Here is a 27,968-nt window from a genome sequence, read left to right as displayed (position 1 = left end):
ATTTCTTTATAGTTGTGAACTAGACAGACTTCACAACTGCACCCCCTAATAGTGATAACAATTTACACAAAAATAGTAATGTACATTTAAACGAACATTCTCAGATCACCACATCATAATACAGTTTAGATTTGTGGAAAACATATTTGGATATCAAATTGCATAGTGAGTCATGTTTGCTACCCAGTTCATCAATGGTGTCAATTTAAAAAAAAAAAAAAGATGGTATTAATAAACAACCTATAATACTACAAAAAATATTAAGTTATTTAATTGAATAAATTGATAAAGAAAAATAACATATACAGTCAACAGTCTACTCAAAAGTCTTAAATTAGCTCCTATGTTGGGAGGATTAGTACATGTACTAATAGGCATTCCGGACAGTTTTTAAATGAACTGAATGGCATCTTTTTCAAGACCACATGTTCATGACCATGTGTGCATGGGTGTGTGAGTCAGTCAGGATTTAAGAACAAGAACACTGAAGCTGACACCTCTTTTTTGCAGGAGCTGCCAAACCAAAGGAGTCTGGTCTCTAGCGTTGAAGTTTGAGGTGCTGAGCTCAAGGTTAGCACAGGCACCCTGCTGAGCGATGTCTCAGATGGGTCCTACTTGTTGGACATTCATTATCAAACTCTGTTTGCTCCTTTCATCTGCATCGCTCTGCAGCACTCAACGTAAAATACAGAGGCACCTTGCAGCTTGACATCTCTCTATTCACTCTGTACCTTAAACAGCACGCTGCCACATCAAAGAGCTGCGGCTTTCTTTCATGTTGCCAAAAGAAAGCGCTCCAATGATCTACTCACACCAATGGAACTTTCTGGAAACTTGTCTTATTCATTTGCGATCTCTAGAAGTCTGGAGTCGGCTTCCAGAAGTCCAGGCATCGCATTTTTAATTTGGAAAAGTTGAACTACGCTCTTTTCAAAATGAATAAATGAACAGCTGGTGGGATTTCTGTTTTCTGTAAGATTTTGGTTTTGTGTTATCTTGTGTCATAACTTACTAAATTGAAGGAGACATTGAATTTCAACTTTAATATTTGTGTAAAAAAAAACCCGAACCAAGCCAACATTCAATGCTGTTGGTACTAGCAATTAAAAAGAAAATTTGTGAACAATTAATTGCCAGCATAAAGGAATATGCAGGCTGTTAGTGCATTAATTAATTATTAATGAATGAAAATGTAACGGAGACAGTTCAGATGTTAACTGTCATAAACAAATGGATATACATCTTTCTTTTAAAAACCTTGGCTGTAAATAGGTTGAAATAAATTGGTGTCTGGAAAAAGTGTATTTTAGTAGACAGTCTACATTCACGATTATCTCTTTTTCTTCTTGTATGTAATGAGATTACTATGCTTCTGTTCTGTCAGCTGCTATTTCAGTGCAGCAATGTTGTGTCCTTTCCCCACCCCATAGGTCCAGTTCATTATGTCCAAGTCCAAAAATGACCTAATCAGAGTCTACACCTCATTAGATTCAGATCTTCATTCTCCACATGCCATCATCACTGCCAACAAATCATGGCTCCAAGAGCCGTGGGGAGAGGGGGAGTAACTTGCAGTTTTGCCCCTATCCTAAAATATGATGGCATTTCAAAAGGCCATATTTATTTATACAATCTAATTATGGATTCCCCCAGAATATTCTCATGCATTCTCTTTATCAGGATAACTCTAGAGTTATGCTTTTATTTTTCCATGAAAATATCCCATAAAATCACACATGAACTCTCATCGGTACATCCATTTCCAGCTCTTACCTACTGCTGTGGTTTTAAGCATTAAGCACATTTATTCCTCCTGAGGATGTAAATGGTTAAAAGCTGTTTAAACAAGGAACAACTCCTTGTGCTTGCTCTGTTTTCAGCTGCTTTATCATCACAAATAAATATTACATTTGTTAAGGACTATTAGTAGCAATGTATTGTGAACATGTGATCATTAGTATCAGCATATTGACTCAGGATGAATATAAGTTTGTTCATTTGATCAACATTTATGTATTGTTAATATTTTTTGGGCACTACACTGTTGCATAAAGATGAAGTTTAATTTAATTTTTTTTTAAAATGATGCTAAATAGGCTTTACTTTGCTTTTCCCTGCTGTGTGATTCCAGAATTTGTTATACATGGCCATGTCCTGTTAGCTCTTCCACCTTGTTAGACAGTAATCGCTCATTGTCCATGATGACCTTGGGGAAACAGAGCTTCTATTCCCTCCAGTCCATACTCATCCATTGTCTCCTCCGCTGACTTCTTCTGTTAACATCAAACACTTGCTTTTTGCCATAATTTCACCAGAATGTCTGTCGGTCTTGAAAAAATGCCAGTCAACTTCAGTTAGATCAGCTGATATCATGTTAACACAATAAGCCACACGCTTGTTACAGGCGGCTGATTGAGAGTGAAAGGACCTCCAGGAATACAGTTATATAATGAAAAATAAGAGAGAAAAATAAGAGAGGAATAAGAAAGTTAAATAAAAAAGCACCCAGAGTCGCAGCATGCACTGGCGTGTAAGTGTACGTGCACAGTGACTCATGCACACTAATGTCCATCCACATCAACAGGGGCGTGTAGCAGGCATAGAGGGAACTCATTAACATTTAATGGGCAGCCTAGACAAACTGTATTTCAAGAAAGCTCATTTCAGCAATGTTATGACTGTCAAAATTCAGGACCACAGATCAGTTTGGGGCAATACATTTTAAATACAATGTTGTTGGATGTCTGACAGCTGTGTGAAATTAATTAAAAAGAGTATAATACGGGATCTTTAAAAAATATTGTTAATTTCAGTCCATGTTGAGTGGGTCACTGTTATACTGACTCCTGGCCATGGACATTGTTGCTCAACAATGTTGAGCAATGATCAAGGGATTTATTTTAAAATGAGTATTATTTGTAGTGTGTGTGATTAATGGTAAAAACAAGGTGCGGAGGCAGCAACACAAGCAATACATAAACAACAACTTACAAGCACCAGGGCTTGATCAGCATGGTGTCGGAGCTGAGCAGCCTACAGCACGAGCTTCATGATTATTGAGTAAATTCAACCCAACTAATTGTAATTTCATTATATATAAGAGGTGAACAGTAAAAAGTGGCATTTAATGCAAATTACTACTGAATCAGGGACACTGAACTTTAGTACTTTGTCTGCGTGTTTCCTTAATTGAATGAATGTGACACTAATTGCAATGTTTTATTTTTGACCTTCTTTCCACACATAAAAGGCCACTATGCCAATTAGTTTTAATTCTCCCTTTCCCCTTTCCCCTTTTGAAAAGGCAGGAACTGGCATATTCCGATCATTTGCATTATCCAAAGCGAAGACGCTTTGAAGTTCTGAGATACTGTAAGAAAAAGGATGTACTTATCCCACATGAAAAAAATGTTCAAAGCTCATAAATTCACTGGAACAGATGTACATTATCATTGGATTTGCCTTTTTTCTTTGCCTCTCTATTGGTAATAGACTACCTCATGTCCTCCTCATACTTAGTGTTTAGCATGTTGCCTGAACAGAAGCTAGCACCCTGCTGTGCCAATCCACACTTCAAAGCTCTCTGTCTATCTGCTGGAAGCAAAGCACAGAACATATTACAGCAGCCTCTCATTTCTCCATATTCTAGTCAATATCATTGCTTTCTTTTAGCCATTGCTGCACAGAGACAAGCTTTATTTTACTCACAAAGACCGTATCCTGCAGCTCATGACCTCCAACAATGGAAATTCAACACATTACGCATGCACAGGACAAGTTTAACCCATTTTAGTCCTGTCTATTGTTGGGTTGTGATTTTGCCAGGCGAGAAAATGAAAGTTTTGTGCTTATTATTCGCCAAAATAAATGAATAAAAATGAGGATAAATGAACTCCTCACTTCATGATTAACTTGTTAGACAGCAATGCATACAATAATAGACATTACAGGTATACCTCACCCTACATAGTTAATTGGTTCCAGGGGACACGACTTAAGTCAAAAAATGAATTAACTAGTCACCAGGCTTAACTGAAAATAACCAATCTCAGTTCTATACGGTGCTTTATTTACGAAAGCATTTTAAATAAGATATGGTTAGTGCGAATCTATTTTAAGCTTACAAACAGTTATATTTCTTTTTTTTTAATATAGTAAAGAAAAAAAAGTTAATGGAAAAATGTAATTTGGCAATGTTTACTATACATTGTGGACACTTTATTTATGAATGAATGATAAAAGCCTTTTTAAGGTTATAAAACACAGGAACTATTATTTGAATGTTGAGTGAAATTATTTAAAGTAGATTTTTATTTTTCCACATATTTTTTTTAAAGACCAACGTATAAATGAGAACAACGTAACTTGAAAGAGTCTGACCCAAGGTATACTTTTGCTATACGTATTTTTAAAGGAAGTGAATGAAGGTTTTCAAATGTCTTAATTGCCCTTGTGCTGTGCATGAACTGAAAGCATGTCTTCCTTACCTTCTACTCTGTATTTTCTTGTGCACAGAGGATCTGAGACCTCTCCTTAGGTAACACCCAGACTAATTGCTGATTTAAATGATAAATGATTATGCACCTGCAGTTACTTTCAAATGAATTCAACCTTTATTCAAATTCCAAAATGTGTTCGATCAAAACTTGTTGGCTGTTTTAAAAAGGAATGATAAAAAGTGCAAAACAATACGAATCTGTCCTTTGGCACAGATGTGCGCCTCAATAATTCTCCACCCTTCTACCCACTTTCATGGTATTTCTTCAAACAGGTTACAAGACACCAAAAAGAAGGGCTCCCAGTGTTCAAGAACTGGGCAGGTTTGGTATTCAGGAGAGGAACGCAGAAGGACAGATGGTAGTTGACTTTGCAAAAAGGATGGAAATGGCTGTAGTGCATACTTTCTTCCAGAAGAGGCAGGAACATAGGGTGACCTATAAGAGTGGAGGTAGGAGCGCACAGGTAGACTACATCTTGTGTAGACGGTGTAACCTGAAGGAGATCAGTGACTGCAAAGTAGTGGTAGGCAAGAGTGTAGCCAAACAGCATAGGATGGTGGTGTGTAGGATGACTCTGGTGGTGAGGAAGACGAAGAGCAGAGCAGAGGAGGAAATGGTGGAAGCTGAAAAGGGAAGAGTGTTGCATGACTTTTAGGAAGGAGTTAAGACAGGCTCTGGGTGGTCAGGAGGTGCTTCCAGATGACTGGACAACTACAGCTAATGTGATCAGGGAGACAGGTAGGAGAGTACTTGGTGTGTCATCTGGAAGGAAAGTAGATAAGGGGACTTGGTGGTGGAATGAGGAGGTACAGGAGTGCATACAAAGAAAGAGGTTAGCCAAGAGGAAGTGGGACACTGAGAGGACGGAGGAGAGTAGACAGGAGTACAGGGAGATGCAGCGTAAGGTGAAGGTAGAGGTAGCAAAGGCCAAACAAGGGGCTTATGATGACTTGTATGCTAGGTTGGACAGTAAGGAGGGAGAGACTGATCTATACAGGTTGGCAAGACAGAGAGACAGAGATAAGAAGGATGTATAGCAGGTTAGGGTGATTAAGGATAGGGATGGAAGTCTATTGACAGGTGCCAGTAGTGTGATGGGAAGATGGAAAGAGTACTTTGAAGAGTTGATGAATGAGGAAAATGAGAGAGAACAAAGACCAGAAGAGGTGACCGTTGTGGACCAGGATGTAACAAAGATTAGCCAGGATGAAGTGAGGAGGGCATTAAAGAGGATGAAGAGTGGAAAGGTATATCTACAGGTACTGTATATAATTGGTCCTAATGATATACCTGTAGAGGTATGGAAGTGTCTAGGAGAGGTGGCAGTAGAGTTTGTGACTGGGTTATTCAACAGGATCTTAGATAGTGAGAAGATGCCTGAGGAATGGAGGAGAAGTGTACTGGTGCCCATTTTAAGAACAGGGGAGATGTGCAGAGTTGTGGCAACTACAGAGGAATAAAGCTGATGAGCCATACAATGAAGTTATGGGAAAGAGTAATTGAAGTTAGACTAAGGGCTGAAGTGAGCATTTGTGAGCAGCAGTATGGTTTCATGCCAAAAAAAAGTACTACAGATGCAGTATTTGCTTTGAGGATGTTGATAGAGAAGTACAGAGAAGGCCAGAGGGAGCTGCATTGTGTTTTTGTAGATCTGGAGAAAGCTTATGACAGGGTGCCCAGAGAGGAACTGTGGTATTGTATGAGGAAGTCTGGAGTGGCAGAGAAGTATGTTAGAGCGGTGCAGGACATGTATGAGGACTGTAAGACAGTGGTGAGGTGTGCTGTAGGTGTGACAGAGGAGTTCAAGGTGGAGGTGGGACTGCATCAGGGATCAGCTCTGAGCCCCTTCTTGTTCTATGGTGATGGACAGGCTGACAGACGAGGTTAGACAGGAATCTCCATGGACTATAATGTTTGCAGATGACGTTGTGATCTGCAGTGAGAGCAGGGAACAGGTGGAGGAGAAGCTAGAGAGGTGGAGGTTTGTCCTAGAAAGGAGAGGAACGAAGGTTAGCCGCAGTAAGACAGAGTACATGTGTGTGAATGAGAGGGACCCAAGTGGAAAAGTGAGGTTACAGGGAGAAGAGATCAAGAAGGTGGAGGATTTTAAGTACTTAGGGTCAACAGTCCAGAGCAACGGAGAGTGTGGAAAAGAGGTGAAGCGTGTACAGGCAGGATGGAACAGGTGGAGGAAAGTGTCAGGTGTGATGTGTGATAGAAGAGTTTCAGCTAAAATGAAAGGAAAGGTGTACAAAACTGTGGTGAGACCAGCGATGTTGTTTGGTCTAGAGACAGTGTCACTGAGGAAAAGACAGGAGACAGAGCTGGAGGTAGCAGAGATGAAGATGCTGAGGTTCTCTCTGGGAGTGACCAGGAAGGATAGGATCAGGAATGAGTACATCAGAGGGACAGCACATGTTAGAGGTTTTGGAGATAAAGTCAGAGAGGCCAGACTGAGATGGTTTGGACATGTCCAGAGGAGAGATAGTGAATATATTGGTAGAAGGATGCTGAGTTTTGAACTGCCAGGCAGGAGGCCTACAGGAAGACCAAAGAGGAGGTTTATGGATGTAGTGAAAGAGGACATGAAGGTAGTTGGTGTGAGATAAGAGGATACAGAAGACAGGGTTAGATGGAGGCAAATGATTTGCTATGGTGACCCCTAAAGGGAAAAAATGAAAGGAAAAGAAGAAGAGTGCTTAAGTGTGTAGAGGAGAATATATTCAAGAGAATAAGTTCTAACTGAAATGTTACCCTAGCCTTAAATGTAATTAAATAGTGTTTGCAATGCGTGGGTTCTCTTCGGGTCTCCGGCTTCCTCCCACCTCCAAAAGCATGTGCTTCAGGTTAATTGGCTGGTCCCAAATTGCCCGTAGGAGAGAGTGTGTGTGTGTGCATGGTTTTCTGTCTTTGTATGTGGCTCCGCGGTGCACTGGGGTCGTGCCCAGAGTGTCCCCCGCCTCACGCCCCATGCCAGCTGAGTTAGGCTCCAGCTCCCAGTGACCCGCTACGGCGGATGAAGCAGCAGAAGATGAATGAATGAATGAATGAATGAATGAATGAATGAATGAATGAAATGCATGCAGAAAGCTAGCGGAGAGCACCTTTCTTCACCAATCCAAAGCAAACTTTACTTTGAACTTGTAAGACATGTTCTACACACCTCACTATGTTACCTGGCAGACTTACGCGGAGTCCTGAACCAAAGAGATTGAGCAGCAGAGACAGGCTTAGAGATGAGAGAAAGGACACTGTCATTTCAAAAGGCGTGAATGCATTATCCAACCGTTACTCTGCGCTGGAAAAGAAAATCTCCATGAACACCAAGGCTATTACCAACATACTGTATGTGAAGAGTTGAAAGAAGCGTAGATCAAAGCCGAAGGGAAAAAAAATAAAGAAAATGTCAAAGAAAAAAAGTCAAATGCCATGCTGCAGAGAAGAGAGGATGCAGGAGGATGCAGAAGGAACAGGCCTCTTCCACTGGAGAGAAACTGAGAGTCGGGATAATGATGAAGAGAACTGTGAGTTAGAAAAAAAAAAATTGACACATCAGCAAAACAATGTGCCAATTTTACGGTTACTACCTATTAACCGGCCTCTGGGTTTGGGAATCAAAATTCAAGATTGGGTTGTAAGTCATGAACACAACAAAATAAATAAGGGTGTAAGATGCCAGCAATGCAAAGGTGTAGCATCTTCCAAGAAAGTCGAAACAGAAAACTTTGTAAGGCTCAGTGTAGTGACAGGCCTGATTTTTTAATGCGAGACATGGTTTGCAGGAGTTGTGTTGACCTTTTAGATTTTAGTATTTTTAATTTGTATGTACAGTAATGGTGTGGCTCAAGCCGGAGAGGGGTACAACCATCAGCATATGAACAAATAAGTCTCATCTAAGTGCATCTAATCCTTATAAATGACGAGCCATTTGGGGATTTCCTATAACCATATTTGTGATTGCTTTGCTGATTGCATCCTTCGAACTTCATTCTAATTCAACAACAAATTACATCAACAGCTGATGCATCAATGAATCATAGCCAATAATTGGACTATAAAAAAGACTATATATAGTCTAATTAGACACACACACACACACACACACACACACACACACACACACACACACACATCAACGTAGGGCTACTATATTAACACCCTGGCAGGCAGTGTAAGGATAGAAACCATTTGTAATGATGATCAGTTCTACTGGTTACACTGCTTTGCTTACACAAATAGCTGTGTTCTTGAGAGGAGGGCGTATCACATTGCAGACGCTTCGCATTTGCCCCAACCAGAGATAAGCTGCTAAGCTGAAGATGAAAGTGTGTGCGCATGTAGGGAGTGTGGCATGATGAGCAGCTGTGGTGAGCCAGATTTGGAAAGGCTCTATGACACCATGACACCAGGACCTCAGTGGAGAGGAAGTTATTTCACTACTCCTATTTCCCCACACCCTTTGGACAATATGAGATTTAAGAGTTTCAGTGAGAAGTTACGTTTCGGTGACAAATGAAGTTGAATTGGTTTTATAAAAGTGTACCAGGAGGGAGTAAAAATGCTGTTCCACGTGATAAACATACAATAGATGGCCCTGTACCCTGTTGGAAGAGAGAGAAGCAACTGAAGGGAATTAAGATAATGACTGTAAAAATATTTTGTAATGGCTTGAATGAAGCTGCAATCATATGAAGGGAGTGTTCTGACATGTTTAGGAATTTATTTTCTGTATTGATGATTATTTGTTGGTCAGACTGACTTCACTCTGATATTTGAGTGATTGTCATTGTTTCTTCTAAATCTAGATTCCACCGTTGTAAGTAATAAGTAACTACAAACTAGAATGTTTAAGGTGAACAAAAAGCTCACCTGTCATTTTATATGTGAAATTCAGGGATCATTAATCATCTGGTCTTTAGTTATTTTCAGGAATGTTATTTTTTTTACCAATATTTGTTCGTAATATTTACATGCTTCCTTTATATACAAATAATTTTATGTTTCTGTATTTTAGAAAGGGAATCTATGTAATCTGTGCATGTATGGAGATAGGAAAGTAGGTAAAGATGTGTTATTATGGTAATGAGCACAATTCAAGCTAATCTACTATATGTGCAGCAATTTGGCCTTGCATGGTTATAAGGCTGTAATGAAATACAATTTAATATAAAAATTAAGATATCATTGTCATGTAAACTGCATTTTTAGGTGTTCTTTCAATTTTAAAATTTATTACATCCCACTTCAAATTTCAAGTTTTGTACACTTAGAAACCAGATACCAGATAGAAAGACAAGAAACCAGATAGAAAGACAAGGGAGAAGGCCAGTGTGAGTTAGACCATAGATCAAAGCTAGTGCTTTGATCTACCTATGCAACTAGCTTTGATCTATGGTCAAAGCTAATGCATAGGTTTGACCTACCATGAAAGGTCAAAGCTATGCACTTGACAGTTACTACTTCCAGGGTACCCTGATCTACCCTGGAAGTAGGTAAGTCGCGGGATGTTGCAGTCTGTGACTGCCTTGGTCCTACTTTTAATTTTGTATTGAAGAAAATGTCACTGGAAGTGATTCATCAATTTTATGAGGTTTTATGATTTTCTATGTAAACTCAAATGCACTTGCAAATCTGAACAGTGGTTGCACATTGAGTGAAAAGAATAATAAAGTGACTCCAGAAGTCAGTATGTTTATAAGGAACAGGTTCATACTTTATTAAAAGGGTATTTCCCTTGGCACAGATCTGCTATCAAATAAATAAAGTAATTAATCAAATACAATCTTTATTAACTAAACCAAGTCATAAAAAAACATTCGGAGGATGGGGAAGAGGAAAAACAGCTAGTGCTAAACAACTTTCTGCTACAACAAACATGTCCGTATGCGGAGGGAGACAGCTGATTTATAGACAGATAATTATTCCTCCCTGCTAAGTGGGATCGGCATGGCAGATACTGGAGTATTAGCTGACAGTCGGCAAGTGAGAAGGCTTAGCAGTTTACTGGTTATAAATAAGTTGTATATTCTGTCTACATGATGCTGGTTTATCTTTTCTGCAGTCCTATATATACATCAGAGTTCAAAAATATGGATACATGGACGTTATAAAGAAAATTAGTGGTATGATACATAACACGTTAAAATGGAGGAATGGGTTGGAATACTTATGATTCTATACAACAAGACGGAAGATGGTACATGTAGAGATTTTGGCATGACATGATTTTACAACTAATGTTTTCTGACATTTAAAAATATCTGAAATTGATAGATTTACATGAATATCTGAGGACCTTAATATTACTGTTTGAATACTATTTCTTAAAGTATATGTTCAATGTGAAAAACTGCTTTCCCAACTCTCAGCAAATGTTGTCACGGTGCTCTCCAACAGAACCCAACACCCCCAGTTATTCAGTACTTTGGGCAAGTATGAAAGTATGTTTTCAATATTGCCTTAATTTAAGGTAAGCATTTGTCTGATGGTCTGAGTAAGCTAAATTCACCCCCATCCCTACCACCAGGGAAAGGTGGTGTGTTGACTCCTGGGACCTCTGGGATAATCCATATGATTTCTGCCTCAGCTAAGGGTCCCATGAGGCTGCGTCCAAGACTGGCTTACACTGCATTCTTGCTCATCGCAAACACACTCACATCCATGTGTCAGAAAAATACAGCAAAATATAGTGGGTAATGAACATGAGACAGCCTAGGAATCATTTACTCTATATAGATGAATCGCTCCTCAACCCTAACAAAAGACTATGAAAACGTTAAAGAAGTTAATTTTTTTTTTATTACGGGCGTTGTGAAGTGCTCATAAGGACTAGTAAGTTTACTTGGTTCTCAGTTCTTCACCATGCATGTCATTGCTATAAACATCTGCATGTTTACTGCAGCTCCCGTATAGTCCTATGGGAGAAGATGACCAGACGGTCCCTGCTGTTGGCAGGAGATCAGCGGTGGTGAGTTATGGGTCTAATGGAGTCTTTTGGTCGGTCCCAGTGTTATCCAGCACCAGAGGAATGGGACAGCTGAAAGAGTCCTCGCCCTGCCGCACTGCTAACAGAGACCTTTTGGCTGAGCTCTAAGGCCACATGGCGGCACTGTCAAAGACCTGGTGACAGCTGTGGGACAGGAAAATACCATGGCAACAGAGCGAGCTGCCATGTGACCCCAGGCCCGGCCAAAGACCGGACAACACAATGGAAGTTGGAGAAAGAAGAAGGCAACAGTGGAACTGACACGGGGTGCTGGTGAAAAATGACGTGCATGGTCAATTACACATTTAATCTGCATGAATGAATAACTTCAACTGACGTTAACAGGTTTTCAATTTATGCAAATAGCCCTTAAGATGACATCATTTCTAGTTTCATCATGTCTAGGAACTATGTCATGTGTAAATGTGGTTTTGCTACAAAGTTTGATCTGAGGTAACAAAGCAAGAGCTTTATAGTCGATCCATTCCAAGGAAAATATCATAAAACAGGTGTGTCACTTTTAAAGAAGTGGTACTTCATGTTCACTGCTAAGAATTGATTTGTTTAATTCATCTGTATGCACACCTCACATGCTTTCACGCAAAACACAAACGGAGACCATATATTACAGCTCAGTATAAATTATCTAAAGTTGAAGATGTTATATATAGCATCCACATGCATTGTGAACCACAGTAATATGTCCTAAAATAATACCTTGGTTTTGTAACGTTCCCATGATGTCGGCACAGGACACGGTCAAGCATATAAAAACACTGTATGTGGGTGATGTGAGGTCGAGCTATTGAACAACACTGTTGAGAGTCGGGAGGTTAGTCATTCAGGCATTACAAGTAGATCACAGAAAAATCGAAATCAGATTGTGAGAAACATTCAACTGTGTAAGAATGAAAGCACATATGAGAGTATTTGAGATGTACATTTTCTCATCAAAATGAGGCTGCTAGTGGTCTCAAAAAATGTGGATGTGAAAAGAAAAAAGCTTCAGACAGTGAATACAAAGATATCACATTATCAATAAATCTTATAAAATCAATAATATATACTTTATGTACAATAAATGTCATATAATAAAGTAAGGAGCTTTTGACACTTCAGTACTTCAAATTTGAGAAGTTTTGTCTTCTTTCAAAAGTAATTTGAAAATACAACCTCAGAATGCTTCATCACAGCTGCCATTGCAATAACAATTAGGATGAAATTAGAGGTAGGAGTAGATTTGGGATTCGTGTTCTTTTGTTATATTCTCTTCCTTCCAGATTTTGCGTGAGGGCTGCATGATTCAGAATCTTCATTTTGATCTTCAAAAGCCCACCAGATAGCCTGTCTTAAATACTTGCACACCCCATGGAGCGCACTTCCAAGGGGTTTTCAACAGACACCAGTGTTGTGACAATGGTGCACACACACGCACGCACGCCTGCCCGCCCGCACACACGCTCACACACACACACACACACACACTATGCCCTGGTCTCCTATCACCTGTATTCCTTCATATAATTTTTACATCAGTCTTCCTCCTCTTGTCCCTGCTATTATTTAAAGCCCTTTTGGCTTAGTGGTAAGGAAAGGTTTGACCATTTTTTGGGGGGGTCAAGAAGTTCATCAGGTGGAGGATCACAGAAACCTAGGAATTGTTTCTCACATTATCCCTCTGTGCCTCAGCTCCTGACCCAGTGGTGATCCTCAGTTGTGACTGTACTGTGGCCCTGAAGAACTGTCAAGGTGCAAACCCAAACTTTTTTTTTAAACTGACAACGACTGTGTAACACTGATAACACTGAATAATAACCTCCAAGTATTTTGGCATCCGTCCCATAATCCTTTTCTCCCACCCATTATGGTGTCCACTGACAAAGCTACCTCAGTGCTACACATTGTTTGAAAGGATAGGAGCTTCTGGACCTTTGTCTCCCAATTTAAAGACATTTTGTTGTTAGCTGCTAATTGTTAATAGATGCTTCTTAAGTTGCCCAGTTGTGGGTCACGTTTTTAACACATCAGAATCCTGATCTGTTCTGCCACCTCAAGAACTCACTTCTCTCAAAAATACTTTAATTCACTGCTGTCTCCATAACTCCTCAGCTTAGAGAAAGAAAAAATGCCCCTCTCCATCCTGTCTTCATAACTTTCAAACACAATGGTGAGCAATGTAAGAGCAACAGTCCCACCTGGTAGAGGCTGTTTAAAAGGGGCTTTTCTGCTGGCATGGCTGGGTTCTGCACAGCTGCAGTTGTCATCCCAGCTTAAGTGGCTACTCAGGACTGGTAAAAGTGGTGGTAATGGTGATGGTGTTCATGGTGGTGGTGATGTTCGTGCCGCTGCACCATCTGTGCCAGAGCCCCCTCATACAGCAGCATCCTTGGTAGGTCTCTAACATGCTCTTTCTCCACCACTGGTCCGGGAGCCACCACAGAGCCTAAGGCCCTGTAGCCTTGGCTTTCCTTGGATCGCTGCTTGTGCTTGCGGTAGGGTGCTGTGGACTGGTGAGGGACGGTCTGGCTGGGTAGTGCCGGGGGAGGTGGGACACCTCGGCTTCTCATCACCCGGCCACTAGTCTGCGCAGGAGGTGTACGATTATGGTTCTTGGGGGAACGTATGGAATGTTTCCCCGAGTCTTGACCTCGTGTACGTGGGGTGGGATGGATGCTATCCACAATACCAGTGTCCACAACAGTGTGTAAGCGATGATGGTGGGAGTGGGAGTGACCATTTTCTGGTTCATGAGAGCGAGAGCGAGTCTGGTTGGATAAACGAGTCTGAGGGTCGGACTTCATTGGTTCAGTGGCAGGGGCTGCAAAAGAGACACGCACATTTATTTTACCTGAGAAGGCAACATTGACAAACTGCAAGGCTGCAAAGAAACAATGACATTTCTGTCACAAGCAAGAAAAATAACAAATTATCTGCAGAGTACGGTGCCAACAGCTGAGATCCTCGATAAGATTTACTTCAGGTTCCTCATTCATGCACATAACCCTGACACGATGTGACATAGAGTACATATCTGTTAGCACCTTCCTAACAGGACCCACATTAAAATAATTACATGTCATCACTGACTGTCAGATCAAGGCTCGGCATATTAGACCTAATATTTCACTTCAAAACAGCCTGTTCTATTGATGGGTTTAGCCTTGAACACTTGCTGTATTATGCTTGCTTGAGCCCAGATGTTGGTACTGGCAAGGTGTTCAGTGGGCCAGTAGTTCCACCTATAGGTTCCAAGCAGGTGGCGCAGTAATGACGGGTTCTGGAAGAAGCTTCAAAAGGCCATAGTCTGCCCCCCACCCCTCCACCATCCCATTTTACACCCATGGCCATGGTCCACTCACCAGTTCCAAAGCGAGATGTGTAGTTTTCAATGCCTGCCAGGTCCAAGTAGTGGTTCCGGCGTTCCAGGTTCTCATCCACACAGTGGCGCTGGCAGCCTGGCTGGGTGTGGTGGTCACTGTGGTGGCGCCTGTGGACACAAGCGGCACCTCTCATTAGGTAGCAGTTTGGCCCGAGAGGTTCAGTATATTCATGTTTGAAGAAAATAAGTGATTCTTAAGATCAGCAAGTACTAGAAGAAATTGTAAGAGAAGTAAAATTGTGACTGGATGATCACAAATTTAAAACTCAAATGGGATAATCTGAATAACACAGAGGGCTGAGTCTTAACCACTGTTAAATCCTACTCAAGAAAGTGTAGGTTCATTAAGACGCAAGTGCAAATCCTTCATAAACAAGTCCAAGAAAAAAAAAGTTTTAGTTTCAGAAAGTTGATTTTCTAATGAGTTACATAAAAATATGATAATGATAATAATACACCCCAGTCTTCTTGTAAACACCACAAACTTCAATAATAGAGGCTGACACTTCCATAGAGGAGGGTTTACCTTAGAAGTGCTCGAGTCTTCTTGTCAGCACTCTTGGGATCTTCTATGCACTTGTCGTTTTTCTCTCGAGGGTGGGGCATATCTGTGTGTGTGTGAAAGGCTATTATCACAGAGCAGCCACACATACAAACACACACGCGACAACAGTCGCGAAAGCTTCTGAAGAAAGCAACCTTTGTTTGGGGGTTTACTTTGAAGATCTATAGAAAAGGAAAAACAACAATGCTTCATTTATTCTATTTTCAACTCCCAGCCTCTTATAAGGCATGGTATGAAATAAAAACATGCAGACTTCAGAAATAGTTTATTAAGGACTCAAGATCAGATGCAGTTTGAAATTAGCATGAAAGCAACCAACTATATTTTCAAAGCTCAGTCTCTTTGAGTCTCTTGATGGATATTTATAGCCAGAACAATAGCACGCAAACACACAGGAATATATACTTTTTGAGGTATTTTTTCCCTTACTACTTGTTTATCAAGTCGTCAGTGAGAAAAGTTAAGTTGAACGAAGCTATACTTTCCCAGCAGCTCTAAGAAGGGGGGAAGAAGAGAGAGGGAGAGGGGAAAAAAGGGAAACTTTGGAGAAAAGAAAAATGGCTGTGGTTATCAAAAGAACTTGGCACATCTCTTAAGGTTTCTTTCACAGTATTTGAAGGCACTGAGGGAGGGGGCCCTCTCTTAGCTCTGTCACTCCCCCCATCATTAAAAATGAAACCCATTGAGTGGGAGAGACGGAGCGATACCGAGACAGCAAGGAACAAAGCTCCAGCAGGCCTGGAGCAGACGCCTTTCTGCATGACAACAAACACATCTCTGGATGAGCTGACAGCAGGCAGCTCAAGAGGGGACCCCAAAGTGCCCTCTTTCCTCCTCCGCCCCCTTCATTCTGTCTTAATGTACACTTTACCTGTGGCACCTTGTATGCAACTCCTCCACCGCTGGCTGGAGTCAGGAGTAACAGAAAGTTTGACCCTCAGAGTCTTGCTGCTGCTGGGTGAATGGTTGACTGACGCGTCCACAACCTCATAGATGGTGTGGAGCAGGCTGGTGATGTCCTGTGGGACGTGAGTGGAGTTTAGTATAACCTCATCTTCTTTATATGCGGCTTTTGTACAAAAAAGATGACAATCATCTGATCATAAAGCATAAAAAAGATCCTTGGTGATGATGGTGAGGGAGATTTTCAGATCACACGTTTGACAAAAATCACATTGAATATAGAGGAACAGAGGAGAGTATTCCTATCCCTTTATTCTTTGAATCAATATGGAGCTTAGTGTATTAAAACTCTGTATCATAAACTTTATGCTCGCTAGGAATTTTAAAAAGTCACTCACAGAGACGAGAAAAACACACTGATGTCAGTTGTTTAAGTTCAGCTTTCCAAGCGATCCGTCATGGAGTAAAGGCAAGTTATAAATTCATGACAAGAAACGTCTTGGCAGCAGCAGCAGAGGCTGACTGGGGTGTCAATATGAGTCGTGTTGCAGCTTGTGTGAGCACTTCACTGTCTATTTAATCCCTCTGAGTCTCTTAAAATTACTTTTGCAAAGGAATCAATGCATTCTTTCTCATGAATGAGATATTTCCAAATGACTGAGGGTTTTTACAAAAATCTGACTTCAGGTCAGAACCATGGAAAGCGAGGAATCATAGAAAGATAGCAAACTTTATTAACAGAGGAAATTAAAATGATTATTTTTAGCAACACATATTTTTTTATTAATAAGATACAAACTCAGAATAAAATTATCTAGTTAATTTGCATGTAAAATAATGGAGTCTCTCGTGGCAGTTTAGAACTCGCATTTTGCACTGGTGAGTGTTTTTGTGCACCATACTTTGCAAATGACTTTCAATTATGTGTGCTGGTTATTTTCTTTCCAAACCAAATTCTAATTGTCCATGTGAAATTCACCTGGCACAGATAAAAAAACCGACTCATCCAGTATCTCATTAGGGTTGAACCTCTTTATCAGGACTGCTGGGAATGTTACTGTTTTTACTGTAACAAAAAGGATTATTATGAATTCTTCATGGACTGGTTCCTCATAGTGGTTAAAGAAAGACACACTGTAAAAAATAGAAATAAAATAAAAGCTTCCTGTGCGGTTTCCAACTTTAATTGTGTGTAGGGAAGAAAAGAAAAAGAAAGCCTTTATTTCCCCCTCTAAGTTGCTGCCTGACATCTCATGAGCCATGGAGCCACAGGCGATGCCAAAAAAACTGCACAGCCAACCAACTTGTGCTTTTTCAAGTTGTTGTCAAAAACACAGGCCTTTGTCAATGTTCTCTCAGATCAGCACCATGCAAAAGTACGTCACGAAGCACCTTACAGAACCACCAACAGGCAGAAGGCACTGGATTTGGTCCTTGGGGATTCAGACAAGGTCAGAGGCCGGTAACTATCCGTTTGCAGAAATACTGAGTTTGTACCAGAAAGTCATTCATTCATTCTCATACCGCAAAGCAGTTTGTTTCATGGCTGCATGCTACTACTGACCAGAGCATTTGTACTACTTACAGAAAAAGAAAAAAATTCTGTCATCATGTTTCATCACTGCAACATTCTTGAGATACACAGGTCTCCAACCAAGTAAACTATAAACACATTTTAAAGTAATCCAAACTGCAGCTGCCATGCATTGTGTAGTTTATGTAGAATTATTACCTCTCTTGTGACTTTGCCGCTGTTGTCAAAGTCGTAGAGGGTGAATGTCCACTCCTGCCTGTTATCCTCTTCCACAGACACAGCACATTCCAACTCCTGAAACAACACAGCATTGATCTATCCATATCATCCAATTTATGTGACACTGGCCTAGTTTCACCCAGACGGGAAGTAATAAGTGTCCTGATTGGTGTTGACACTCACTTCAAACTGGAGTTGTTTCTGTGGCGTTGTGGGAGATTGGCCGTCCCTCTGCTGCATCTTCTCCTCCACACAGCAGCTGTCTGTCTTCTCTGGGGGTAAAGCCACTGCAGTGAGACACACACACACACACACACACACACACACACACAAACAAACACACAAAGATAAAAGAGGAAGCCTGAGGATGGAAACGATGGGCGCAGTTAAATGTGTGGACGGTTGAATTCAAGTGCTGCTTGTAAGCTCCTACTTCCGAGTCACACATTAAAGAGCTTTTGGTTTTTTATCAATTTGCCTTATGCTCTTAATGTGATTTTTTTTATCAATATAAACATAGTTTCATATCATTGGTGATGTTTTTATTTTAAAGCACAGCATGAAAAAGCCTTGTTGAAGCTTGTAAATCAAAACTTCCTGACAACAATTTTTTGTTCAGCTCCACAAATCCTGGAGATTGGTTTAGTGTGTTGAATACACATTTCTGCCATATTCAGGAGGTGGCGCTCATTATGCAATAGATGTTCTCTTGAATCAACATAGTCACATTAAGAGAAGAGCTGCAATTCAAATGTAAAAAAAGCACACACACACACACACACACACACACACACACACACACACACACACACACACACACACACACACACACACACACACACACACACACACACACACACACACACACACAGGAACTATGACAGAGATTCTCAAATGGTAAAAGTTGTTCCATTAGTCACACTTAGGCTCCAAGCTGCAGTATATATTTCCCACTGGGTTCTCACTGAGAGGGGATGTCAAACATGAAACTGAATGATATTAACGTGTCTAAAACATGACAGAATATTAGGTGGCATTGGGATATATAAATGGTGGATCAGAAACTGCGAGTGAACATCAAAAGGCCTATAGGAGACCCCTGAGTCCTCGGCTCAGTGCAGCAGAGCTCATCAGTTCATAGAGTGACATTCATTGTACGTTACTATTCAGGCAGACAGCAGAGACAGATCCAGAGAGAGCGCTAATCTGTCAAATAGACTTAAACTGGGGACCTGCCAACAGAAGCCAATGATCATTTCATCACACTGCTCTCTGAATGAACTAATGCTGGATGTAAAATAAAGAGCTGCTACATTCATCACACAGGGTTTAATTCAAACTTGTAGGCACATGCTGACATATTTTTACATCACAACCATCAAAAGTAATACAATTATCAATGTCCAAATGAGATGTATAACGCTAAAAAATAACCTCACTCATTTAACATTTGTTTCATTTAAGATTTGGAAGGTGTACATGTGGCTTCTCTTGTGAGTCATTAAGACACCCCCTTACTTTATCCATACAAAAATTTAAGTGTATGTTTACAGATAGTTTTGCTTTGAGCATCAACCCAATCTTCATCCAATCACAGTCACACTGGCCAGACACACACACACACACACACACCCATAAACCCGCATAAAGACCACACCCCTCTCCCTCCATCCGCTCAGTGCTTCTCTCTCCTCCTGTCACACTTTGAAGTCCCATTTTCAAACCTTTTGGAAGAAGATCAGACCAGCTGTAAAACAGAATCACTAATTAATTAAGCCAAGTCAAATCAGAAACAGTGTTTGTTTTCTCGCCAGCACAGCAAACACAACAGTCCAATTTCTTTCCTCTTGATCCAAAGCAGATCAAAGCAGACCTGTCTCATCCATGGGCAGGGGAAAATGCCATAAATGAAAGGCATCATCCCAGGGAGCTTTTACCAACTTTTTGGAGAGGGGTAGCGTTTGGGGTCCCACTGTTTGATCATCGGAGGTGCTCAAAGGGAACATTGTATGTGAGGGCAAATCTGTTCCGTAGCAGGCTCAATATGGTGGTGAGATGCTTATCTCAGAGCTAATGAAATGCCAGAAGGAGTAACAGTAATCTGCTATCACTCCCAACCCCACAAGATATAAATCAGCTCTTCATGAGAGGAGCTGAGCCGGGGGATTGGCTTCACATCAGATCTGAGGGGCATGACGGGGGCATCTGAGGCAGGCCCCGTCCAAAACAAGCCTGTTCCAGCATCCATATATGCACACAGAAACAAAGGGGAAAGCTGTCCCAAAACCATTAGCAATCACACCAACTATGATTGGTAACTGTAGTGTTGGGACTGCCCCCTTAATACATTCAGACAGCTCAGTGCTGGGGCTGTAGTTATATTGGGATGGAATGGGTTTTGTGTCGCTGATGACATTTTCTTCTCCTTCAGCCATCAGTGAAGCACTCATGATCAGTGGCATTATTCTACCACTAGGTTATACAACAATATCACACCCTATTAACAAATGTTATAGGGAATTCAGTAAAGTTCATGCAATCCAATAATGTTTTGTGGAATTCTAAATGTTTGTCACCCATTTCTTTCTCCAGTTCTTTGTTTAGTTTAAAGCAGGATTACATAAGAACTACTTTCCGTGAAACTTAGCTATATGGACATCAAATTGTTGTATTTTCGATATTTCCACATCTGGATTATAAAGTATGTCATAACTCTGTCACTATTTTCAAAAGCCTGTTGGTGTGAAATGAACACCTATACTCACTTTTTTATGTCCTATTAACCAGAACGTCCCATTCTCCTTGACTGTGACCCAATTTAAAGCTTAGTGTTTTCAACCACGCACTTGCTTCAAACACAAACATTACATACTTGCTTGTGCTTGCCAGCTATTGATGAGATTTATCATAAGTTTGGCCTTCAACTTTTTAATGATTGACAATGAACAGAGCAGCCTGTTCTAATAAGTAGCATCTGTTTAAAAGGGAGGACAACCTCGACCCAGTTTCAGGTTCATCTTTACAACTACAAATCAGTTGTGTAACAGCTCAGCGTTCTACTTTGTCTCTTATCCAGTGGAGCACAAAATATAATAAGAGTGAATTCTCTACAAAGCTTCAAAAAATCTGTTGGTTTGGTGAACTCTTCATTTCTCCATCTCATCTCCAATCCCCTCTTTAAATGGGAGTGAGGGAAGATCACATTGATAAATGACACATTGATGAAAGAGCACAACGGGAAGAACAGATGATGATGATGATAATGTTGATGATGATAAAGAACAAAAGACCTACCCTCTAAACGGTAGTGTTCATCCCCTGTTCCTTCTGCACAGGCTTCATTCATAGAGTGCTGGACAAAAAAAAAACAACATACTGTGCATTACTATTTCAAGTCATACATTACAGAGAAGTATTATATTTTTGTCATAGAAAAACAACCATCTTAAACAGTGCAAATCCACAGAACATCTTTCAAACACGGAGGCATGCCCAAATCAAAATTACAGCGTTTATACATCTATATATGACCAAGTTTTGACAACTGTGTACTGAGCTTAAACAGCAGCAAAAAGTTTAAGAGGATGGTAATTGCTGGATGTAAACAAACTGAGCATAAGCCTGGCAGTCAGAACCAAAACTATGAAAGGAGCATCTAAGTCACTGCCGTCAGCCCTGCGGGGAATTCTGAGAAAGACCGCTGGTAGTAGGGCTATTTGTGTGCTATCGTTGCAGCAATACGTTCGGCGACTTGTTTTTATCCCTGACCGTTTTCATCTGGGCCCCCCCTCTTGGCAGCTACTTCTCTTACTGCATACCATACAGGCTAGAGGGACATGTGATCCACAGGGCTCCGCTATGGAAATGTCTGGCTCAGGTATCCATCCACGTGGCATTACAGTCATCTAGCCGAAAAACCATTATTCACAAGCTGACAAGCGCATATACATGCACATGTCTTTACACTCCAAACTATCCAGCCCTGGACTCACGGCAACACTCTCCACTGCACTAAAGCTACCACACCATAAGTTTCTGTAGGTCATCAGAAAACTGGGGACTCTGAACATTCAGGCAGAACATATGATCGATTCCAGATAATTACCTTAATAAGTAATATTTAACTTTACAATAATAATAATAACAATCCACACTTTATTGATCCTTCTTAGGGAAATTCTCTTTACACTTCACACTTCACTCAAGTACAGTCATTCATTCATTTTCATGTACTGCCACTGTATCCTCCGTAGCGGGTCATGGGGAGCTGGAGCCTATCCCAGCTGGCATGGGGCGTGAGGCGGGGGACACTCCGGGCTCAACGCCAGTGCATCGCAGACTCAAGTACATATATATGTTAATTACAGCACTTGGTTACAGGCCTCTGAAACAGTTCAATTCCTTATTCAATTCCTTATAAAATGCCTTATTGAAGTACATTTATTACATAATCTATGGTTTGTTCAGATATAAATTTCTGTGTTAGAGGTGAGGCTGTGACAACCTATATGCTGATTTCTGTGTAATCCCGGGAGGTAGGAGGTCAGATAGCATGATCCCACTCACCTCAGACGAAAGCCGACCAGGCCACAGCTCTGTGGGTGGTCTCAGGAAGTGAATACTGCAACACAGACTTTCTGGCTGGCTGCCTATCAGACTAATGACTGAGACCCCAAACCAGGAACCCAGGAGCCCTTCTTACACAGTTTGTTCAAGGCCTGATGCACCTTTATTGGGTCTCAATGCTACAAAGATGAAGAAGAGATCATTGTTCCACTATTTAGACCACAGCAGAGGTTGTAACGATGGAGCAGAAGGACAGGAAGGGCTGCCACATTCTGATGACAGATGACGTCTTAGCTGCAATCAGCATTTAGAAACTAGACAGTTAATGATTCTCACTATGTGTTTTTTAATTATTTACAAAAGCACTGCTAAACACATATGTAAAAGTCTTAGTCGACACCGATGTGTTGTAAATCACACTTCTTCCCTTTAAAATACACAGTGGGGTCCCATTATGCCACCTGTGTTTTATTCCATATAACAAAGGCAGTCAATGCAAATGACGAGGTAAATCATTACTTGAAAGACAAGTCAAATGATTTATTTTGTTGCATTATTTATTTATTTATAAAGTGCTGTGCTATGCATTAGTAACCCTTTGAACTAAACCGTGCGTGCCGTGACAACCATCCCACCTCTCTCATTCCATCAACTATTTCAGTGTTGCTGGAATGCAAGGCTAAACATGCTCCAATTTGGATGCATGACTCTGGTACTAAACAGTACTTTCTTTGAGAATTTGAGGCCTTTTTTTTTTTTTTTTACAACAAGATCAACAATACACAAATAGATGCCAGATTTCTAAGATCTCAGTTTGTGTATGATTTAAGTGCTGTGTTCATTTCATCTTTCTCATTTGCCACCTAAATTGATTATTAAATGTGTGAATGCCTGTCGCCCACCCACCAAATGACTTGCAATTCATTTGTGTAAGGCTTCTTCTTAATGACAGGTATTTGTCATAGAATAATATCTGAGGCCTTGGTTTCACTCATCCATTTCTCATGTAACCTGTAGAATGACTGGTGTGTGGCACTGTTCAAACAAAAATTGATACTGAAATATTGAAGTTTGTTTCTCTGGTGTGACAGATAATTTTGTTTCCTATAGGAGAAACCATTCAGGATGGAACCGTTCGACTGTCCATACGGACATTTGCTTTTCACGTGTCACTTTAAAGCCTGTTCAGCATGACTGTCACAAAGGAGGGCTGGTTTGAACGCGTTGACACATTCCCATAAGGCCCTTGTTACTGTGTCTATCTGAATGGGCTTTTATACTGTGGGAAAATCAACGCCTCGGTTTTTATACACCCTCACAGTAAAATAAAATCACTCCACAATAAACATTCGCAATTCCTCACTTACAAGGACACATATGCATGCACATACACACAGAGCCCCTATCATATTTTGTTTTTGTTTGTTTTATTGCCTTGATGAATGGTCCAGTATTATTCAGGGGTTAACCGAGAACATGAGAAAGCACAGAAGAATTTGCTAATTGGCTGTTGTCTGTGGTGATGGATGGGAGTCATATTATTAATCCGCTAGGGTTACCCTGGGGTTTGCTGTGGTCAGTGTATAAAATATCCCATGTTGTTGCTCAGACACACACACACACACATTCACATGCTTACACACATACACTTCCTCCTCCTCTTGTGAGAAATCACTGGCCCCTAACAGAAAATGAAGCACAAGGAAGCAGAAAAAGAAACAGGGCAAGATTGAAAACTGGGCCAGAAAAGCCATATTTTTTATGTCTGACAAGTGCATCTGTCTACCCTTTCACATGTCAATTATTTATAAAAATTCTCCTCCTTACATGGTTAAGGATCCTTTAAGTTGTAATGATATAAAGTGAAAACCTGATTCTTAAAAAATATGTCAGAATGGGAGTTTTAGTTTCAGTGTCTGCAGTAATAATATTCTGATTCATCCCCACAATCTGTTCTGCAATAGACTAAATACTGTATTCGAGTAAATCGTTTTCAGCCCGACAGACTGAATGACGCTGACATCACAGAGCCTAATCTCTCTGTTTTCTGGTGTTGGCAGTGATTGATTACATTGTTTTGAGTCAAGGGATAACGTGGAGGAATCCTAATAACAAGGAATATTTATTTCCTAGTTTCCTGTTTTCTCACCAAGAAGTAGTCATTGGAATAATGAGGTACAATTCTTTGTTAGCTCCATAAAGAGGATATTCCAGCAACTATAGTACTTCTGTGACTTGAACGATTACTGAACAGATCCATGACCTTCCTCTGAAAGGTCTGACATGCCTCTTTGTCTGATCTCATTTTAAGTGTTTTGTTGTTTTAACAAATCAATAAGGTCTGGTTGTAAACCCTCCATTTTCCAACACCTTACTCCTTAATTTCTGAGTCACAAAATCTATTAACCTACTGTATATCAGAGTCAATAAAAACACATCTCAGTCACCAGTCACTTTTTTTCTACAAGATAAAAATCCAATAAAGCATTATTTTATATCAAAGATTATTTTTCAGAGACTAAAAGTATCAAATATTGTCTAAGGTATTTAATATACACACATCAAGACAGTATTCAATACAATGTTTATCAAACAAACAAAGAAGTATCAGAGCAGAAGCAGCTGTAGCCACAGTCACAGCAGTGGTAACAGTAAAGTGTAAAAATATTAAATCTGGAGTTTGATGAAAAGTAAGTCGGTCTAGTTTGTTCAACGACATAACTTCGAATAACTTCAACTCAATCCCTACAGTTTGATTTCAAATGAAAGGGTTCAAAGTGGATTTTCTCAAAACTGCGATACTGGACTCCCCTCCTCTAAAGTGATTTTTCAGTTAATTAGTAAAAGCTAGACTCAGATGATGCAATATTTGCAAACAGTTAGTGAATCTGAAAACCAGGTCTGATTAGAAACATGTGTGCCTTTTCGTGCACACTATGGTAATATTGATAATGCTGAATACTTATTGATATCAACTGCCTGAACACCTCAACATAAAAAAAGCTGTGGTGCATGTGTGTGTATGTGTGTAATAACAGGTAACTTTAAATTGTGGAAGGACATTAAGGCTGTATAATTTTCAAGCAAAATTATATTTTATGCTTGAAGTTTGAGCTATATGGATGCAGACCGAGACTTTCATCCATATCATGAGCTAATTTCAAAAACAATTGTGCTTTAGAAAAACGACAGAAAATCAACACTATATTATTCAAATCTTTGTAGTTATCTTTGCTAAAAAATGTATTTGCACATTCTTTCACTGCTTATTTTGTATGAAACGGTCCAAAAAGTGTCATTAAATATACAGTTAAGTGTCAGTTCCCCAAAACTAAGCAAGGTTCTGGTCAGACATGAAGTTAAATGTTCTGATGGACATCAGATCATAAAGCATTTAGTTTTGAACAGCAGCCAGGTCCTCCAGAACATCTTGAGTAAATAGAGCTGTATGACTATGTGTTTTAAAGTTGTTCAAGCCCCCTCACAGAAAATGATTTATTTCTGTACTAAAGGACAGCCCCATGACATCCCTTCTCCATCACTGCATCACCTGAAAAGTTGTTTGGTTTGGCTACTGGACCATTTAGCAAAACTTCAAACCGGCCCACTCAAGGAAAATGAATGTAATGCAATAATAATAGTAATAATAATAATGAGATGGAGTTTCTTTACCAATTAACAATGTTTACTACATTTCTCCATGTGTATATTTTCCTCCACACTGAACGCTATTTGACTGATGATCAACTACAGTAAAGCTGCAACAATCAATACTTTGATTAATCATTCAAAAGTTGTCTGGTATTGGACTGTTAGAATGAGAGAAGCGAGACAAAGACTACTTTCAGCTCTGGGAAATTGTGATGATATTTTGATGATTAGTAGACAAAATAATTACTTGATTAACCATGAACCTATGTGGGGTAGCACAGTGGTATAATAAATATAAATGGAAAAGAAAGGGAGATTGGAAATAGATTTTAAAAATGCATCATTGCATCATAATGCTGCTTTTCATTGTGTTTAAAGGTAGTAAACCATTTAGATTTAGATAGTGTGGTCATTTTAAATGAGCATACTTGTAGCTCACCATGAATATGAATGATAAATCCTCAGTTAAATGGGAATCCAAAAGAGGAACTCCACTCAACTGCCCTTTCCTGAAATAAGTTAGAAATTTCTAAAAAAGCCAAAACACGCTGGGGACGTGTTGCCCTCCAGGAATCTTCCTTACTCTTACTTTACAGACATGGACACTGGGAAGACTTATTTTCAGGTTTAAGCCACTATGTGAAAGCAAGAGGGTATGTTAAAGTGCACATATTGTGTACTTGTACATGAACTGTGGGAAGGTCTAGAAAAACCTTTATGTGTCTATGGTTCTCTATCCTGTGGACCTCTGTGACCTGCCACACAGACTGACAATTTATGTAGCCGACGACAGCTCCCCCTGATCCTACGCCAGGGATCAGGGGAGGCAGGCCTCTAGAGCAATGGCAGCAGTACTGCCACTCCATCAAAACCCAGGAAAAATCTCATTAGAACTGTGTCTGGATGCCTCCTGTTCTGTCTCCAAGCCATTTCAAGGAAACACCTTCATGACTGCAATGTTCGGAGCAATGGTGCCGACTTGACACACATAAAATGTCATTTAGCAAAGTGGGTCGGACAGAAACAAAGAAGAACATGGGAATAACGATGATGCTCATACATGTCTGCTCCTCCAGAACATAGCTATGGTCACTGACAGTCACATCAAAGCCACCCACAAGTAGAAAAAGTGAAAACCTGAGTAAAGTAAAGCTGACAATACTAAAGTACTTGTCTCATAAAATGCAAAGGGGCAAGACGTGGTGCTTTGCTATGTTTGGATAAATATTAAGATATCCCTGTCTTTAGCAAATAAAATGGTTTTGACTAATTCAGTCTTGCCTGAACAGCAAACATTAGCTTAAGGTTATGAACATCAAATGGCTAAAATGACACACAGCGCCAATGTTAAACCCAAGATATTGGACAACAAATTTTTTTTATTAGATTTAAAGCTGCAAATTAGCTTTTAAGGGTAGTGTTACTCTCAGGAGATTTCAGCAGAGGAAATACCAATCCCCCCTCCACAATCCCAAAGAGTAAACAGATACACCGGAGGCAGTTTCAATGGACTGAGCAGCACAAGTCTTGCAACCTGGAGCAGTGCCTCTTCTGCAATATATGTTAAGGGAGGTGATGCTGCTGGAGAGTAGACTCCAACTTAATGGACCGTAAATAATCACCAGACAGCAGTTTGAAACTGAGTTCAGTCTTTTGCAGTTTTTCAT

General features: G+C 40.2%; 1 protein-coding gene across 1 annotated transcript in view; it reads right to left on the bottom strand.

Moving 5' to 3' along the window:
• Window positions 1–10,203: 10,203 nt before the first annotated feature.
• Window positions 10,204–27,968, bottom strand: part of nkd1 (NKD inhibitor of WNT signaling pathway 1) — a 33,926-nt gene continuing 16,161 nt past the window's right edge. Inside the window, exons 4-10 of the mRNA XM_068318169.1 lie at window positions 21,379–21,436; window positions 18,268–18,371; window positions 18,064–18,159; window positions 16,300–16,447; window positions 15,390–15,471; window positions 14,844–14,971; window positions 10,204–14,302 (exon numbers count right to left, since the gene is read on the bottom strand). Coding sequence (XP_068174270.1) covers window positions 13,767–14,302; window positions 14,844–14,971; window positions 15,390–15,471; window positions 16,300–16,447; window positions 18,064–18,159; window positions 18,268–18,371; window positions 21,379–21,436 — 1,152 coding nt within the window. The 3' untranslated portion in view covers window positions 10,204–13,766. The remainder of the gene's footprint in view (window positions 14,303–14,843; window positions 14,972–15,389; window positions 15,472–16,299; window positions 16,448–18,063; window positions 18,160–18,267; window positions 18,372–21,378; window positions 21,437–27,968) is intronic.

This window comes from Antennarius striatus, chromosome 1 (assembly GCF_040054535.1).
Source record: "Antennarius striatus isolate MH-2024 chromosome 1, ASM4005453v1, whole genome shotgun sequence".
Classification (NCBI taxonomy): Eukaryota; Metazoa; Chordata; class Actinopteri; order Lophiiformes; family Antennariidae; genus Antennarius; species Antennarius striatus.
Note: the sequence above shows the minus strand (reverse complement) of the source record. Positions and strands in the feature narration are given on the sequence as shown.